The following is an 18518-nucleotide window of genomic DNA, read 5'->3' as shown; positions in this document are numbered from 1 at the left end:
ATCCCTTACCCTAGATACTTTGCAGTGTGGCTAGCAAAGAGCTTACTTTGCAATAAGCCTGGATGATCAACATAACAAAGGAACTGCTAGTTCAAAAAAATAATAAAAAAATCTTTTTTATTAACTGGATAAAGAGTGAGAATAAGTGGAAGCACTTGGGGGAGGCGGGGGAAGCCTCTCCTAACACACCTTAATATTTTCTGAGCTGCAAGACTAAATCGCTGCTTGAAATAAACAGCATTCACTAGTCCATTACCATTGATTCAGCACTGGCTGTTAAATCATCTTTTATATAAAAACATGCACAAAACTGTAAAATGGTGGCGTGTAAAAAAGGAAGTTAAGCTTCCCATTGTAAGCTTGCTACACAGTCATATTTCTCGGCTGTTGCATCTCACCTCTTTATAACAAAGGGCTGCTGAAGGCCGTAACGGAGGCGCAGGCCGTAAGCAGCTCAGACTCCAAGGCTTGGGGGTTTTTGGAGGTTCCAGAGGTCCCCAGTTTATCGTGGTATGTGCAGTCCCATGATGTGACGGATGCGGGAGAGTGTGGTACGCAGGAGTCAGTGGTATTGGCTTGCTGTCTGAATGCTTGCTGGAGGGTGTTACGGGATGGGAAGGAAGCTGTCAGAGACACAAAGGTGATGGGAAGGGAAAGAAAGCATATTATCATAATAAAGACATAATATCATCAAGGACTGGTGAAATAATCTCACTTGCTATCTAGTGTGTCTGTTTATTACAGCTGGCCTTTGAAAATTTTGACACTAAATTGTTATTTGGAAAAATGGAGCTTAAAGAAATTTTTTTTGTCTACCACAGACAGAGAACGCACTAAAGAAAGAACAGCTACGAGCAGCCCTGCTCCCACTTCTCTCACCACTAAGGACGGAGCTAAATTTAGATCCATTCATATCCAACAACTCAAATGCAGAGCCCAAAAGAAGGTACTTAAGGAAACTGTTTCTCCACAGCCTGTCAAGTACATCACCATTTAAAACCTACTGTTCTAAGGATACTTAAAAAATGATGATGTATTACTTGGTCAAAATAGAAAAAAGTAACGATAATGGATTTTCTTTTACCCCGTTAAACTATTACACCGAGATCTAAGCATTTTATTCTTTGTTCATCCAATTAAAAACAGAATGACCTTTTGACCCATTAAACTACAGTCGTAACATTCAATTTTTGTTACTAATGGCAAAAAAAAAAAAAAAAGCTTTACACAGTGGAATATTTGCCAGGTAACCTAATTTTGCATACACTGCTCATTCACTTCAATCCAGAAGCTATTTCTTACTGTGTGAGATGGCACAGAGTGAGGTTTAATGGTGGGATTCCCAACAGTTGTGACTTTGGTTTGCTTCTGCAGGTGATCCACCCATTCATGCAAATCTTGTTGGTTGTTACAAGATACTAGTATCCTTTCAATCATATTTCCTAGGTGACAGAAAATAGATGTAGGAAACCACAGAAAAACAACTTAGTCAATCTGACATGATTATAAAGACATTAGTTTCCTAAAACACTATATTCCCTAAGTACTAAGCAAAAATTTTAACCTGCATTTTCAGAATAACAGCATCTCACTTTTCCAGGTTGTAACAGACATTTCCTCCATGTATTTGTTCCTGTACCAAGCGCAGGAGTTCCACCTTTTTTCCCCACCTCTAATAATTAAACACAACCTTTAATGATAAGAAATAGATGTAGGAGACAGGCTCATCTAGGAGCCTTGGGCTTCTCCATCTTCCCCAGGAAAGCCAGCATATACCCTAAAATGTCATTCTTGAGTCTATAAGCTACAATATAGGAAAAGTTATAAAATACCGTTCCCTGACCTTCTCTCAGAAAAGGGCATAAAGTTGGTCTGAATCTAGTACTAAAGCTCAGGCACAAGTCACTTGGGAAAGCAATCTTAACTGCAGAAATTAATCTTTGGTTAACTCCATTTTAAGCCATCGCATTCCTCATCTGAGGTCAGCTGCGTAGCTATTATCTCAGAAGAATATCCACCATCAGCAGCTTTTTCCCTCTGCCTCATAGCACTGATGTGTGATACTGCCTGCCACTTGGGAGGGTCAAAATTACTTTACTTAAATGCAACCTGCAGAGATCCAGGAAATGAATGAAGGTATGAAGCTCCACCATGTGGACTCTGCTCCCACTGTCCTTTAAATCCCCCAAGGAAGTAAGGTACATGCTGAAACAAACGACTTAACAGACAGAAATTACCCAAAGTAAGCACAACGGCAACCGTCATTGGCAGAGATGCTAAAGGTCTCACAGGAAAAAGGTGGACCATTTCTAGAAGAAAGCTCTTTCTTGAAGCTCTTCCAGAGTCTCTGGAATGTCTTTTCTTCCAGTGAATAGCATACTTTGAACTGCTTCATTATAAAGGACCTTCTCCAAGGCTACTGCCTCCATTCATTACAATACAGAAATTTGGGGATGAATCCCGTGCAAAAACAGTTTGTTAACTGCTTAAGACAAGCAGTAAAAACCAGCTTTCAAGTGAGGCTCTGGGTAGCTGCCTTACAAAATTTGTATTATCATGGGATGGTTGAGGCTGGAAGGGACCTTTGTAGGTCATCCACCCCTCTGCTCAAGCACAGCCACCTACAGCCTGTTGCCCAGGACCGTGGCCAGACAGCTTTTGAGTATCTCCAAGGATGGAGATCTCTCCAGGCAACCTGTGCCAGTGCTTGGTCACCCTCACAATGAAAAAGATTTTCCCTCTGTTCAGACAGAATATTTGATGTTTGAAATAGAATATCCTGTGGTAAGCAGCAAATAAAAATATTTACAGTCAATACCTGATATTTCAAATGCATTTTTATGGTTTTCACTGTCTTCTAGCTTTGTGATAGTCATTCCTGTCATTGGCAGTTTTCCCTAAAAAAAAAAAAAAAAAAAAAAAAAAAAAAAAAAAAGCAGTAACACTGAAGTTAAATCCAAAACACACAAAAACATTAACAAGTAAAGAATATATAAACTTAAAGCTCTGAACAGAGACATACACAGTAAATTGGCAAACACACACACATTGATGGGTTTAAAAACATTTAAAAAACCACACAAACACCTTGTAATGGAAGTTTTTAATATGCCAAACTTCTGCAAATAACACCTGTGACTTCAATAAGTCTGTTGGATGCCTATGCAGGCTATGAAATCCATACAAATGTAACAGTGGTCACTGAGACCTTCAGGGTCATCCATATTACATGATGAGAGGCAATGGAGACTCATCTTTAAGCACATTTGTTTGCAAACTGCTTGATTAGCTCTCAAAGTAAGGTTTGTGGTACAAGTAGATTTAGTAGGGAAGATTTCACTGAACAAATGCATGAATTATTTACTGAAGATTCGTGTCTCTAATAAACCCACTACTAAATTCACTCACAGAAATATTTGGGAAAGAAAACAAAAGCAGTAAAAACACCTTTAAATTTTGTAAAGTTTCAGAAGAACATATTAATTCTGCAGAAGATAACCTCTCATTTTAAACCCAGTCAAGCTGGAAAAAAGTCAGTTTAGGATAACTTTCTGACCCTTTAGAAACACAGAAGAATAAGACTGAATATTGTCAGGATGAAAGGGTTTACCAAAAAGGCAACTTTATTATTAAAGTTCTTTAAGACAGATCCTGTATTCTCCTGCACAGAAACACTATTCAGCACATGCTGGCAAAAGTGCAAATACTATGTACTGTGGAATTTTGGCTCCGATGGAGGGGAAACCCCCCCCCACAACTTTTTTTTTTTTTTTTTTTTTCTTTCTTTCCTAATGACTGCAGAATGGACAAAGGTTTCTTAGAAGCTTGGAAACTAAAAATCACTTGATATTCTGTATGCATAGAGCATGCTCAAGCCCAAGATGCCAAAGAGAAAGGAAGAGGTTTTTTTGCAACAGCTTCCCCACTGAAGAAAACATGGTGGCATCATGTACTACAATGCGGCCCAAAATTCTCTCTTCCGTTTTTCCGTGGTTGCTGGTTCACGAATAGCACAGCATTCAGCCACAATGAGAGAGAGGTGCAAGAACAGCTGACAGAGGTGAAGATGGAATATGGGGATACACCAAGCAAAAGACTGGTGACAGAGAAAAAAGATCACCTGCTACATGCAGAGAAAAAGTACTAAAGTCAGCAAAACACAGAAAATGGAACTGAACTCATGAATCATTTATATTCCCTTTCTTTCAACAAAATTGCGAAGCCATCTTGTAAAGGATGGTTTGTGCCCCTTGTAACTTCAGTTTACCACTGCTAAAAGTTCTCCCAATTAGCTCATGTGGCAGATATCTGCACTATCAACCAGAACATCTAAAGCCTGCTGATAACTGGAATATTCAGAAATACAGGGAGGGTGTAGTGCAGGACGCCGACTCCAGTGGCATCATTTCCCTGGGAATAACTGAGGGAGCTGCATCATCTTCTGCCCATATCTGCCCCAGTTCTGAGACAAGAACCTCAGAAGAAAGTCCAGGCGGCCCACGTTATGCAATCCAGACAGACATAAACAGTGATGAAATAATTTTGCCTTGCTGTAAATATGTAGTCATTAATATTTGAGAAGTTCTCACTGTTGGGAAAAACCATGTGAGAGGTTATGAGGAAATTATTCAACAGAGGGTTGGAAGGCAAACACTAAGAAAAGGTTATGGCCATACTGTGCAGAAGCTGAAGACAAATCCATGGAAAATTGCTTATTTAGCGAACAATGCTGTGCACCTGGGGGACAAGGTGGGAGAGAGGAGGAAGAAATGTGATGTACAAAAGGAGAGCAAAACTAAGCCTGACAGATTCATTGTTTAATTTCATATTGTTTGTTAACACACTAAATTTCTAGTCAGTTGTCTTTGTAACCAGTACACAAGAATCTTCCTTCATCAAGAATTCTGGATGTGCCACTTGAGATACAGAGCTCACCTGCCTTTTCTAATATCTTTTTTCCATCTGTGTTGGCATAAAGCACTGGCCAAAAATTCTGAAGAGCAGCACAAACCTAAGAGAAACCTGATTGTGCGTTTGAACCATCTAATGCAACACAGTCTCAGACAAATCCAGCTACTACCATGGCAGGTAAGATATGAACCCGAACATGAATTTTGGAATTTAATTGCTCTTAAGAAAGTCACACAGCCTGTGACTGGATGTAGCCGATCACATAGGAACCCTGAATGACTATGCTTCAGCATTTCTTCACAGCAGGCAAATCACTGCCCAGGAGAAAGTAACAAACTGCTCAAGAGGAGCCTCCTTTACAGAAGTACTTACAGCAGGTGAAATCTCAGGCTCCTTTTAAAACTTTTGGTGCTTTACTGTGATGTCTGGAAACCACATAACAATACTTGAAGAACATTTATAAAAGATTTCAGAAACTCATGGACTGTGCATTTGCTTTAACTTCACCTCTCAGGGGCATTTAGAATGACACAGCCAAAATGCAAGTGCTTCTGTGAAACATGTCCTAGAGCTACAGGGGCGCCGACCCAATCGGCACTGATCCTCCTGCACTATAGCAGAGCTGCTCTATTTCTGTAGTGGGGAAACAGGCAAGTATTCAGCTAGGAAACTTGATAGAGAGCTCAAAGACCATGTCTACCAGCAGCAAGTAATGGATTTGTGAAGTGAAACACCTGGTGCTAAGGACCTGAAGGCCACATGGTATGCATTTCGGGTGGTGTTACACTGGGCCAGCTCTAGGCTGGGGCCATGGACTGAATGCCAATCCATGTACTTGATCTGCTCCAGTAGTTGTAGCAGATCAAGTGCACTTTTGGAGCACGCCTTCCAGTTCAGCTTCACCCAGAGGGAGTCCAGTCTGAGCCCTGAGACTGTGTCTACACTGTGACTCAAATACAGGTAAACAGGGAAAACTAGAAGATTAATTTCAAAAGTGCTCTGCTGATTCAAAGATAAAACACTAATGTAGACGCACCTAAAGAAACAGATGGTAGCACAGCCTAACTCACACCAATGCAAGCTTAGGAGTGCTGTATAGTTTTGCTAAGACTCAAGCAGCAGTTGGAAGAGCACTAACAAAGCTGTACAACAGTATAATTTTACTGTGTAGATCTAAAAAGCTACTGATACTTTTTCTCATTAGCTGGTACTAACAAGGTAAAAAAAACCCCTTGCTGATAGTCACAGCTGCAAAAATCATACCCAGGCTTCTAGCCCAGAGTTTTATAAAACAGATGACCAGTTCTTATTGCAAAAATTACCCTTTATCTTTATAAACACAGAAGTTTAATAATCCTTCCGAGTTTTCTATGAAATACCATTCAGAAAAAAGCCACACCCACCACCCCCCCCCAAACACATTTATACACAGGTATTACTTTACCTGATAGATAAACCCGCTCATTCTCGGGCTGGCAGACAACATTAGCAAAATGTTAGGGAAGAGAAGAAGATACCTTTCATTCTTTTCCTTATCAAAAAAAGAAAATGAAAAAGTAAATACAACATCACAAGCCCCCTCCCCCCTTTTTCTGTTTTATATTATTAAAAACTACCATCAGTGTTACAACTCCATAATTACTCCACAAATATTTGCTCCTGGCAAAATTAACTCTCCACAGAATTTTAAAAGAAAAAAAAAAAAAAAAAGTCAGAATTATTTGGTTTTCTATTTGAAAAGTACTAGTAACACATGCCTATACTTCTTCCTGGAGAGTACGGTCTAATATTTTAAAACAGAAATTGTAAAGTCTGGGTGAAGTACTGACCTTGTTTAATATGGTAACAACTGTTTTGCCGATTTCAGCAAAACCAAAATTACACATCAGATATATTTCTTAATATAATTTAGATGGATGCTGTTACGGTAATGTCAAGACCACGGTCTCTCAAACTGGAGAGATCAGATTTTTGCATTATGTTGGATTATGCCTCAAAGTAGAAAAAGAAGATAAAAGAAAACTAATAATGCTTATATTTGCAACAAAAACACTTGTTACTTTGTTCTGGTTTTTATTTGCTGGTTTCACTTATGAAGTTGTCCTTTGTTTTTTGTTTTGGGGGTATTTTTATGGAAGGAGGAGAAGGTTTACTTTTAATCTACTGCTACAGACAAACAATGAAGAAGAGAAGCATTAAGGTATAATGTTTTAATTTTAGTGACGAAACAAATATATCCATTGACAAAGCCACCGTCTCAATTTCAAGCATCTCTGCACAACAATACAAGTCCTTACCTAGTTTTAATGTTCCTATCTGTTTTTCAGTAAACCTTTATAAATGTCGATATAATTTTAAAAAAAGATTAGACCAAAACCAATTGCTTTTGCACAAATGAAGCTGTTCTATATCTAGTCAAAAAGCTGTAATGCTATGCAGAAATTTCTAGAAGTCCATTACATTTGACATTTTAGCGCTTGATGAGAGTAGGGGGTGGGGTGATGTTTTGTTTTGAAGACTGCAAGAAGAGACATGACTGCAAAAGATGCATTACCAGCCCTATTGAATCTTTTTTATTTATTTTAACACCTAACAAAATATGTGAGAGAAAAATGTCAGGTGACGAATTCTGAAATATTCACTTGCATAAACACTTTTCTCTTTCTTCATATTTATGGACATCTTTGTTCTAAGGGAGGAAACTGACTAAGGTTGCAATTCAAAGCCCCCACCAAGTTCAAAGCTTCATTGATTTTACAGGGGAACAACTGACAGTAAAAACATGTCAGTAATCTGTATAACATTTCCTTTCTTTTAGCACTTGCTCTTAAGATTATTTTAACATTATTTCTGGTAGGACAACCTTTTCTTTGTGTGTTTCGTTTGTTTGGTTTGTTTCTAAACAAGTCACCCCAGACTTTGCAGTGTCACTGACTTTCTAATGTCTCCTCTTATTCTGTTTCTCCAAAACCACTTGATTCTTAAGCTTGTGTTTCAAAATTTACTGGTTGAGCAAAGTGCCCAAAACAGTGAGGGAAAAGTGTGCCTCAGACACCTTGTAATACAAAACTTGAAAGTTTTCGTTATTTAAAACACACTGTAATAACTGCTATGCAAAATGATCCTGTAACATAAGTACGCATGGAAAATCCTGTTTAATTATGCACTTTGAAAATAGTCCTGCAAAATCATCTTGCAATGTTTATATAACTGCTATATTTGGTTACGTGTCAGTAAATTTTACAAATGAGACCATCCATCTTCAAGGAAATTTATTTCACATTTTGTAATAAAAGCCTTAAATCAGTAGAGAAAGATTTTAGTCTAGATTAGTATCTCTGAAGCATTCTGTTTATTTCTGCTGCATACTGATTATAATTAATTTTATTCAAAATGGAAAGAAAGACCAACAATGACGATGAGAAGGACATTACCTCACTTCCAGCACACTGAATCATGACCTGGGACATGTAAATCACATTGCCAAGTGTTTTAATATCCTCTCCCTCCCAACAACGGATAGCTTCTGTCAGTATTTGTAGTTCAAGTTCTTTCCGTTTCCGTACTTCTTGACATTGTCCCTAACAAACACAGGGAAAAATACAATCTCTGTCAACTGTATCAATCTGGAGCAGGTTAAGGGTAGAAATACCAGTACCGTTGTATTTGCTCTTGCGGTTGTAGTGCACAGAAGACAGCACCTAACGTGAAGCATTTTCATTTAGATGACTATTACAAATAGTCATAGCTCTGTTCCTCATATTTCTCCTTTCTTCACATTTTTAATTTTTGTACTTCCAACCAAAAATGGCTAGGCTCATCAGAATAGAGTAACACAGCTGTCCTGAATACACGACTATAGAACAAAGCATCTTTCTTTAGTAAAAAGAGCCATGTGAATTGTGCAAACTGAGTGTGTATAATCTTATGTCTTGTTTTTATTAAATGTCTCCAACCTGCTCTACTAGCTGTACTCCCATTCATTTGAATTTCTCTCAACAAGAATTGTTTCCTCTTGTTTGTAAAGCACCCAACAGAATGGGATTGCCAAACCTCTTCTGAACACAGATAACACTAAATTTCTGCTTTAAAAAATAGGAAATGCCAGCACACTCTCCTAACAGGAAACACAAAACATTAAGTTTATTGTAACTAAGATTGCGTTAAGTATGTTTATTGCAGTTAACTTCTTTTTTAAAAGACAATAATAGACAGCTCATGTGTTCAAATTAGGCTTCCTACTCAGAAGATATACTCAATTGTTGTAAAGACGACCTTCTTCAGGATACTAGTTATGCTAGCACTCGTAGAAAGTGAGACAAAGCACGAGCGAGAGGGCAGACCAAGAGGTGCAAAATGTTTGCATGGCTCTTACATCAATAATCTATTTGCTCTAACTCCCCAGCAAATTACCATCCTTAGCTCTGCCCACAAACAGCATTCATTTCCAGGCTTTCAAAAATGTCTTATAAAATATTTACAAAAAAGCTTCATTTTTCTAAAGCAATAGAGGAGGATGAAATTAGAAAACATTCTACTTAAAATATATACTTTTTTTATCACTCTTACAGAAAGATTTTTGAAGGCAGTCATGGATTTTTGAATATCTGGACGATCTGGATGATAATCCTAAAAACAACGGAGAAAACATACAATAAAAACTTTAGTTCTATCAAAATTCATTGAAAATTTTTAGAAGCTTAACTAAAAACAAATAAACAATTCTGAAAAATAGAAGTTGTAGACCTCTCTTTTCACAGCCACCTTATTCTTATAACAAACACTGGTGGCTTGTAATAAAAATGAAGAGTCACTTATAACATTCCTACTTATGCTTAAAATAGAGCCAAGGAAGTTTTACAAGGCCTAGTAGACAAGAGATTTTGAAATCCTACTAGAAAAGTGTTTATTTTAAAAGAGTTTTATTTGGCACGTTAGCTTTGTCACAAACTAGATTCCTTACAGACTAGTATGTTCCATTGTCACTGACTGACAAACCAAATTGTGTGACAAGACAAAGACCCATACACTTTCTATTTCTCTCCCTCTTTCACACTCCAAAAATCTAACCTATAAAATGCAAAGGCGGAAACAGTAGCTCCTCAAACACCTTCCCGTATTGGAAAGATCATTTCTGGACAGTGTTCAGTAGAAGTCAAAGGGACTACTTTGGTGATGTGTTCGACACGCTGAGGTCCTAAGATGAGAAGCAGCACTCCTTCTACAAGATAAAGTAGCCTCAAGTAGTATGCAGGAGACACATTCAATGCCAAGTCAACCAAAGACCCTGCAAGACTGTTCTAGGAGTAAAGATTAACTTCTCTGGCTAGTTTTACTTTAAACGTTTAGCTTTTACAGGAAGTTTTACTGCACTAAGTTTTAAACCATTGCAGCCCATATTTTAGAAGGCTGACAGAAGAGCAAACAAATGTAATTTTGGGTCCCATCATGTTTGACATGTACCTTTAAAATAATTGTTGTCAAATCATCATTAAGCTGGAACATAAATGCTGATAAGATATACCTCCATGTGCCTTTCAAGTTCTTTGAGTAACGTGGGGTATTTATCCAGACGCATAAAAGGTTTGCTGAGGCCCGTGGTCAGTACAAGGATCCCAGGGCTGTTGGCACCTTTCGTCTCCATGAATTCTCCTAGCTCCTCACTGTGTACACAAGATATTTAAGCAAATTAAGATCAAATTACCAAGACAATTAAAATGACATTGGATTCTTCGCTTCAGTCTTTCATCCACAATGAATTCTGCCAATAAAACAAGAGGCCAAATAAATAAAAAAGTAATTAAAGTACAACTTAAGTGCTGTGATAAGTTTCTGCATTAAATAAAATACAGGAACAAAAAGACATTTGCAGATTTGGGGTCCTTCCATGGAACAACAGACATAGGATCAAATCCACCGTTCTAGGCAACTGATGCTCAAAGACAGCTCCTAAATGCTACCCCATCCAAGCAACGATTACAGAAGAAAGCCATTTGCGCTATATTTTATTACTCAGCTCTTTATTCTAGTAAAATGACATCTGACCTTAGAGGTGGTTTACACAGGTAATACACAAACATAAATGAGTCAATGGCTTCATATTTAATCAAGCATCAATATTTTTAAGGTGTCAGGCACTAATGGGAAGACACAGAGCATTTCAGAACCTTTTTTCCTCCCACACTTACATGTTTAATGACCTCATCTCACACATCCAAGGTGTTATTGCAAAATGACCAACTAACCAACAGCCATACAAATGGTAGACCACAGTAGAAATAATTACTGCGCAATCTATTCTCAGACAAGTTCGGGTTTCACTGAGGGTGTACTTACACAACACACTTGTTTTGACAGCAAAGCTGCTGTAAGAAATCCATGCTCTCCAAATATCATGAACTGCTACTTCCCCTATCCAGGTGGTTTTTCATGTTTGAATAATTTCCAAGAACTGGCCCAGCCCCTCAACTTTTTACATTAACTCACTTAAAAAAGCAGCGCATCCTGGGAATTTCAGCTCGCTTTGCTATCAAGGAAACTTAAAATAGCTAAATCTTCTGCTTCCTTATAAAGCAGAGGTTTCAGAGGACTATGGTGGAGGACAAGCTTTTCTAGAGCTTAAATGATCAGGAACAAAATGAGCCCTCACCATGGGGAAAGGAAGGTACGGCAGCACCTGGGCTGATTTCCAGGCTTCAGAAAATACAAGTTACAGAAGAACGTGGGATTCTAAAGACAAAATCTAAATAAAGGAAATTCAGAAAGCCGCTTATTAAAGAGATAACATCTTCTTGCAGTCAAGCTGTGTCATTCTAGACGTCTGCAGATGGGGTTGCTCATGTTTTGAGCCCTTGTTATATAGTACATTAACTAGTTCTGAAAAAAACCCACAACAAATAACACTATTCTCATGTGACAGTCGTGTAAATTCTACTCTATGATATCCTGAAAGTCCTTACTTTCTACTGATTAATAAAATTACACTCCCATAAAAAATTTTTATCCCCTCCTTGGTTACTGGCATAGTCTCATTTTTCAAAGGAAGCCTTAGCCAGCTACCAGGTTCAGTACTTTTAGAAAGTGTAAAAAAAGCATCAAACACCAAACAGCAATAAAGGAGGAACACTTGTACATTATGGCCACATTAACAAAAAGGGAAGGGCAAGGTTCTCCAAACCTAGGGCATAATGTTTCCATACAGAAGTGAAAGCAAATCTTGACCTGCTCAATTTCCCTAGGAAAAAGATACTGATAGGACACTTCCATAATACACATGCTCAATTATCAGTGAGTCATGCTATATAAAAACATCACATGGATTACGACTAAACAGACCTCCCTACCTCCCTCAAGACACAGAAACACCCCCCTTCCCATTTCAGAACAAGAGACACTTTGCTTATTAACGTCACTTGTCCAAACAGATTAAGAGAGCAGAACAAGAACATGAACAGCGACCTTCCATCCCCAACGTAAGTGCTCCGTCCACCACCCCACCTGGATCTCTCTCCTGCCAGCTGCTAAAGCTTCCCCAAGTTCACAGAAGAGAAAGGACTTTTCCATACAGTATACTCCAATGTTCACTTGTCTTTACATTAGTTAATTGTTACTTACTTACACTACCTTGCTTAAATACATCCAGCACTGTTTCTGAAGTGTCAGGTTTGACATAACCTTACACAACCTCTTTTAGAGCACTTCACCCCCATTCTAACCAGACCCAGGCACTCCTCAGTGCATGTATTTGCGCAATTTCTGCTGTACTCAACTGCAGAGTCCAGAAATCGGGCGAGGGGATTTCCCAGCACCTGCTTTGCATTTTAAAGATGCAAAGACAAGGGTTGGGCACCCTTGAGAACGCCCACAGCTCCACCAGGCAGACCTTGCTACATCCCTCTCGAGCGATGTGTATCAGCAACTCTAGGCCTCCTAAAATCAGCTTGTGACATGATCAGGTTTTAGCCAAAATTAAAACCCACTGAAAAACCTCTTTGTATGGAAAAATTATAATAGTGCAGCACAGATAAACCTGAGTACTTTTCTAGCTTGAATTTAGATTTAAGAAGTAAAGCTGGCCAAATCTGAATACCTAGAGCCTGAAGACCTACTTTGCCTTGTGTTTTTAGTCACAGCTCTTAGTCAGCACAAAAATCACACCAACTACAGAACTTGACAATTGATTCTGGTGGCACCCTAAACAAGACTACGGATTTTGACTCATATCTGGTTTTACAGTGTTACCAGCTAGTTGTTCACAAAGGATTCAGGCTAATTTGCTGGAACGCAGAGCTGAATGGCTACGGCATGGTGGCACATCCTCTTCTCCCGACTCAGCTAAAGGGAAGCAGCTGTTTCCAGCAAGGTGATGGGGTGGACAAACGAGGGTATGCCACCCAGTTGCCACAGAAAGCTTTACCAAAGCTCACCTGTGAAAGCCCACCTGTCTCAAGGCACTCAGTGGTTTTAAATTTCAGTTCACTGTGTATATGACACTGATCATATACACGCTACTGCCTTTTTTTTTTTGTTCCCTCCATCAATTCTCCCTGTACGCACCCCCACCCATGTCAGTGTCAAAGTTAGAGTACCTATGGTACTTGATATGTAGCTTCAAGTAAACGTTTAAACTCATTCTTCGCATTTTGTTTGCTTCAGCCAGATACGCAGCCCCTGCTGCCTAACTTCATCAACTATTCCTTTCACACATTACCTGCTCTTCTTCCCCATTTCAGGCAGCACAATCTACACGCATGTCTACGCAGCTTCTCTTTTCTCCCCAACATACCAGTACACTCTATGAGACGTGCCAATTGCAAATACCACAGGCCATTCAACTTAACATTGTTCTGAACAGCGCTGATTTTTGCCTTTAGATTGCAAAGACAAAAAAATCCTCATTCCTAATTACTTCGGCCATCTCCACGCTACTGGGTGCAGACAAATGCATTATATAAATGTTATTTGCTGAGCTATCCGTTTACACAATGCTTTTTTCTTTTTCTTTTTCTTTTTTTTATTTAATGCCTCTACAGTAGGAGGAACATTGGTTACCATTTCACCCACATTCACATTTCTAATTTTCATTATCACTGTTCTATTTCTTCCCGACTTCAGCATTATGAAACGTGCCAGAAATGTGCCAGAAAATGGGAAAAAAAAACCTCACTGTAGCCTGAATTAAGATCAACTACTTGGAAACCTGAAATAAAAACCTGATACTATCTTGTTTTCGCTGTCGACTCTGCAATTCCTTTAACTAAACACACTCTGTGGTTACGCAATGTTGCAGCAGTTTCCAAGCCATTCACTGCTCTTTGACATGAGATTCTTGGTTGTTTATCACCTCCTTTTTAGTTAATCACAGTATAGGAACCTACAGAGCAAGTTTAAACCTCAGCTCACTTGAAATGTACACAAAGTCCTGAAAAACACGCTTAGCGATGGCATCATCAGGAAGCCTTTTGCACCAAGCAGTGTTAATAGGTGTAATTAAAAACGGAATGACGTAGTTTTCTTCCCAACATTCCCAAGAGGACAATGTTTTCTTTCATACACTTCTGTGCTTCCCTCTGACAAGTTTTGACATGCCGGCTTGTTCAAACTCTAGTGTGAACACACACACATACACACACATACTCTTTTAATAGTACCCAAAATTTTGTCTGAGCAGTTCCATCACGCAGACCCCGTTAGCAGTCTGCTCATGCTAAACCAACCTGCTACCTCTGCAGCTTTCTGGACATAAAATATCTGGCAAAATGGACAGCTCAAAGCTTAAAGTGAGCGTCCCTCATTTATCCACAAATGATAAATACAATAAGTGACATAATGCAAAGATTTACTTTCAATAAAATATGGGTGGGTTAAAATACTGTTTGAATATGACAGCAGTTCACAACTGTTTTTTAATTAATAGCCGCTTAAAAGTCAGTGTTGTTAGCTCAAGAGCACAGCTGCTTTGCCAAAGACAATGGCTCTTTCATGTCACAATTTCAATTGATGCCTGCAAGTACCACACTCTCCTAGGCAGTATATGCTCAATAAAACTGGCCCACAGCTAAGCAGTACGTTTTAAAAAGAGGTATCATTTAACTGAAGGGGAAAAACTTTTGAACAGTGAAATCATCAACTTAGTCACAACTGCCTAAATAAGTAGCTTTTCAGAAAGAGGCAGCTGAGATTTGAATTCATCACTTGAGTAATTCTACAGAATAAAATGCAGAGAAGCATACAAAAGTGCTGTGCTTCATTTATCCTGAAATCCCACGCTGAAGAGTTCTCCTCACTCCAAACTAGAGTTAGCTCACAGCTTGAGATATTTTAAAGGTCACCATGAAAAGTGCCTTTAAGCCCTATTAATATATTCAAATCTTCCTTAGTACAGCTGCCTCAAACCTCCAAATCAGACCGGGCGGGGGGAAGGAAACAAGTTCAGATGTGCCTACAGTAGCAGAAGGAAGAAAAAACAAAAAAACAAAAACACACTTAAACTTGAGGAGAGCACATCCAGGAACTAAAACGTATACATATAAAATTACAACTTACACTTCTGAAGCAGGTCTCTGTTTGTAATAGAAGGAGCAGGAGCTATCACTGCTGAGGGGTCTGAGGACTGCACACAGGCACCGCATTTTGAGAGCGTTGTGGCACAGCTTGGCTCAGCAACCCCTCAACTGCAGCTTTTAATTTCCTAGTGCTAACCTTCCCAGTCAAGCTCCTCTCCCGGGGACTGTTGCTTGGCGTATGACATCAGCCTGCACACTTGCAGGCTCAGAGATGCACCGAAGTGGGGGAGGCACAAAGAGTTTTCTGACTCAAGCTGATCTGTATTCCTCGCTCCAGTTACTCAGAGTAATTGTGATGTTTCAGCTCCACAAATTTTATCCAGACTGCTAGGTCTGTGATGCAAGTGTAGAATATGCTTGGGACATGTTATCTAAGGGAACAGAAGAATCTAGCAAAACTAATGTTTGAACAAGCAAAGATTTGTGAATAGCTTTCTTCCAGCTGAGAACCGGCTCGACACTCGCCACTTTGCAAAATTAACAAAAAGTGGGCGTATATTACTAATTTTTGGCTGCCTTTTCATCAAATTAAATTTTCTTTTGGAAACATTATTCTTCCATTTTGTTTTAAAATAAACATGGTGTTGTTTAAATAAAGTAAAAAAGCTTTAAGACCTCCCCCTCTTCCAATAATCACATACTTAATGCTGATCACATTGAGTCCGTACTCTCCATATTTCTTCAGAAGAGTTTCATGTCCACTGATCAGTGGAGCCTGTTAAGACTTTTTTTCCATTATGTTATCCACCCTTCGGTGATTTCTATACTCAAATATCTTTCCTCTTATCATTTTGGATACAGTCCACAAAGTCCCAGTCCTAGCTTCTGCCTCCTCTTTTTCTTTGCTGGAGTTTCCCCTTGCACTGAGCTTTGCGGCTTGTGATCTTCCCCAGGTAGGTAGTATCTCATGTTCCTCGGACTCCTTACTCCACTGCAATTATCCATTTCTGTACTTTGTATCCAACTGGGTTTTTTTTGGTTTTTTTTTAATTTATTTGAGGGAAATTCATTCTTTCATGCCTTAGGTTGCTCATCCTGTTTCTTCTCTTACTGGAAGGCAAGCATATGTCTATGATGAGAAGCACACGCAGCAATCAATGCTACTTTGACTAAACGCTACGCCCTCGAGGCAGTTCTGCTCTCACCAGCTAGCAAAATTCTCTCCAAAAATAACACCTACCCTTGGACTTGAACCGGGATTCTCAAGAAAAGCTAAGGTATATTAGAAACTAAAACCTCATACAATGCAGCCAGAGAGGTACAACTGTATATAGGAATAAAGTAAATAAAATAGGGATCACGTACAGTGGCACTATAGCCACTATGAGAGAAGGGAACAAGGAGAACAAGCTAAGAGGCAGTGGTGCAAATATGCAAAACACTGATCTCTGCAGAGCCACAACTCAGCTGCACCTGATGAGCTCCACCTCTTCAGCTCCAGCCAGTGGCATAAGACATAATTACAAGACACAATGACAGACCTAAGGAAAAATGACCTAATTATTAGAAATTCTTGATTCATTACACAAAGAATTTTAATTCTGGAAAAAATATGCAATGGCCTTGAAACAATTCCTGAGACAAAAAGTACCTACCAAATTAGGTTTTATTCCCATTTCTGCATATTCACATATGCTTAGGTCTCTAATTCATTTCAATAGTTTGACTATTAATAATTAATTTAAGGAAATGAAAGATGTTTGCGGCTTTGAAGATGTAAACATGAAAAATCTCTTATTCATTAAGTAATATAATTAACCTTCTTCACCCCCAACTGCGTATTTATATAAACACGCACATATGTGAACATAGATATGCACCCCCCCCCCCCCTTATTTTGTACTAATTGAATAAAAGTCCCTACGTTGCTGCTACATATGATCAAGAAGCAAATGACAGAGAAAGAGGAAACACAGGCTGGCATTCATACTGAATGGCATTTAAAAAAAACCCAGTCACATTCCAATTGAATGCCCCTTTTAAATCTCCAGCCCCATCCCAAGTACTGCTATTTAGAATCAACTTCACAAAAATGCTATTCAAAAAAGAAGCTTTTGACTAGAAGTCCAAAATAATTCTAAGTTAATATCATCGAGTTTTATCTATCTATATATATATACACACAGAGTCTTTACGAGGTGTCAATGACATTTTAACAGGTATTACAACACTGCTCGAAGAGCATGCTTGATACTTCAGAAAATTACATATAAAAACCTCATATGTGTAATATCCCATTAAACCAGATGACTGCTTACAATTTTGATGCTACAGTGATCCAACTGGTTAAAGAAACAATAGTTAATGCTTCAAAATTATAGCCAATTTCCTTTAAGTTGTGTTTTTACTGTCACTTACTAAAAACAATAATAAAACTAGTCTATTTTACAGAATCAAAAAAAACAAAATAGAGGTAAAGTTTCTGAAGTTTCACCTAGAGCCATTCTCTAGGAGACTTTTTTGTTGGTATGGTTCCCACCAAAAGCAAGTGAACTTAATAAACTGCAGAAAATATTAATTCTGTGATATAAGAATCTGACTTATAATTATCTGCTAGGTTTTTTTGTAGAAAGGCTTTCAGAAGCACAGTTAATGCATGTGCGTTCAGTTTACGAAGTGCACAGAGTTCACGGCAAGAAGTAATGTGCTGTAGACAGTAAGAATTTGTTTCAAATCAAACCACTCCAGACTGTTCCTTTTTCTGCTCTAAAACACTACCGAATAGCACAGCTGTTACAAACATGATACTCAAATACAAGAATTCAGCAAACATCTATTTCTCTGCCATATTTTTGCTGGTATTAAACTGCATATAATGCTTTTGGACCCTCTGCTAAAACTATACTGCAAAACCAGGCAACTGATCATCACTGTTTCTTAAAAGTCTTAAACCTCAGTCTTTTGCATCTCTGAAAAATTTCAGTTCAATATTAATCTAGCATTCACTGCAGTGTAGTTGTTTCATTATTACTACAATCATGACTATCCTCAAACCTCACAGTAATTTCTACATTAAGGTTTACTAGGGATGCTTTTACACAA

At 38.5% G+C, this 18518-nt stretch overlaps 1 protein-coding gene across 3 annotated transcripts in view; it reads right to left on the bottom strand.

Moving 5' to 3' along the window:
* ARHGEF7 (Rho guanine nucleotide exchange factor 7) overlaps positions 1–18518 on the bottom strand; it is a gene marked incomplete at both ends in the record, with an annotated part of 126250 nt that overhangs the window by 21413 nt on the left and 86319 nt on the right. For all 3 annotated transcript variants that reach the window (XM_082304892.1, XM_082304894.1, XM_082304893.1), the window contains 7 exons: positions 399–623; positions 1303–1442; positions 2819–2897; positions 6356–6442; positions 8346–8492; positions 9481–9540; positions 10436–10574. In XM_082304892.1, the coding sequence (XP_082161018.1) occupies positions 399–623; positions 1303–1442; positions 2819–2897; positions 6356–6442; positions 8346–8492; positions 9481–9540; positions 10436–10574 (877 nt within the window). The remainder of the gene's footprint in view (positions 1–398; positions 624–1302; positions 1443–2818; positions 2898–6355; positions 6443–8345; positions 8493–9480; positions 9541–10435; positions 10575–18518) is intronic.

Source organism: Platalea leucorodia (assembly GCF_965183815.1).
Source record: "Platalea leucorodia genome assembly, chromosome: 2".
Classification (NCBI taxonomy): domain Eukaryota; kingdom Metazoa; phylum Chordata; class Aves; order Pelecaniformes; family Threskiornithidae; genus Platalea; species Platalea leucorodia.
This window is presented reverse-complemented; position numbering and strand designations above follow the sequence as displayed.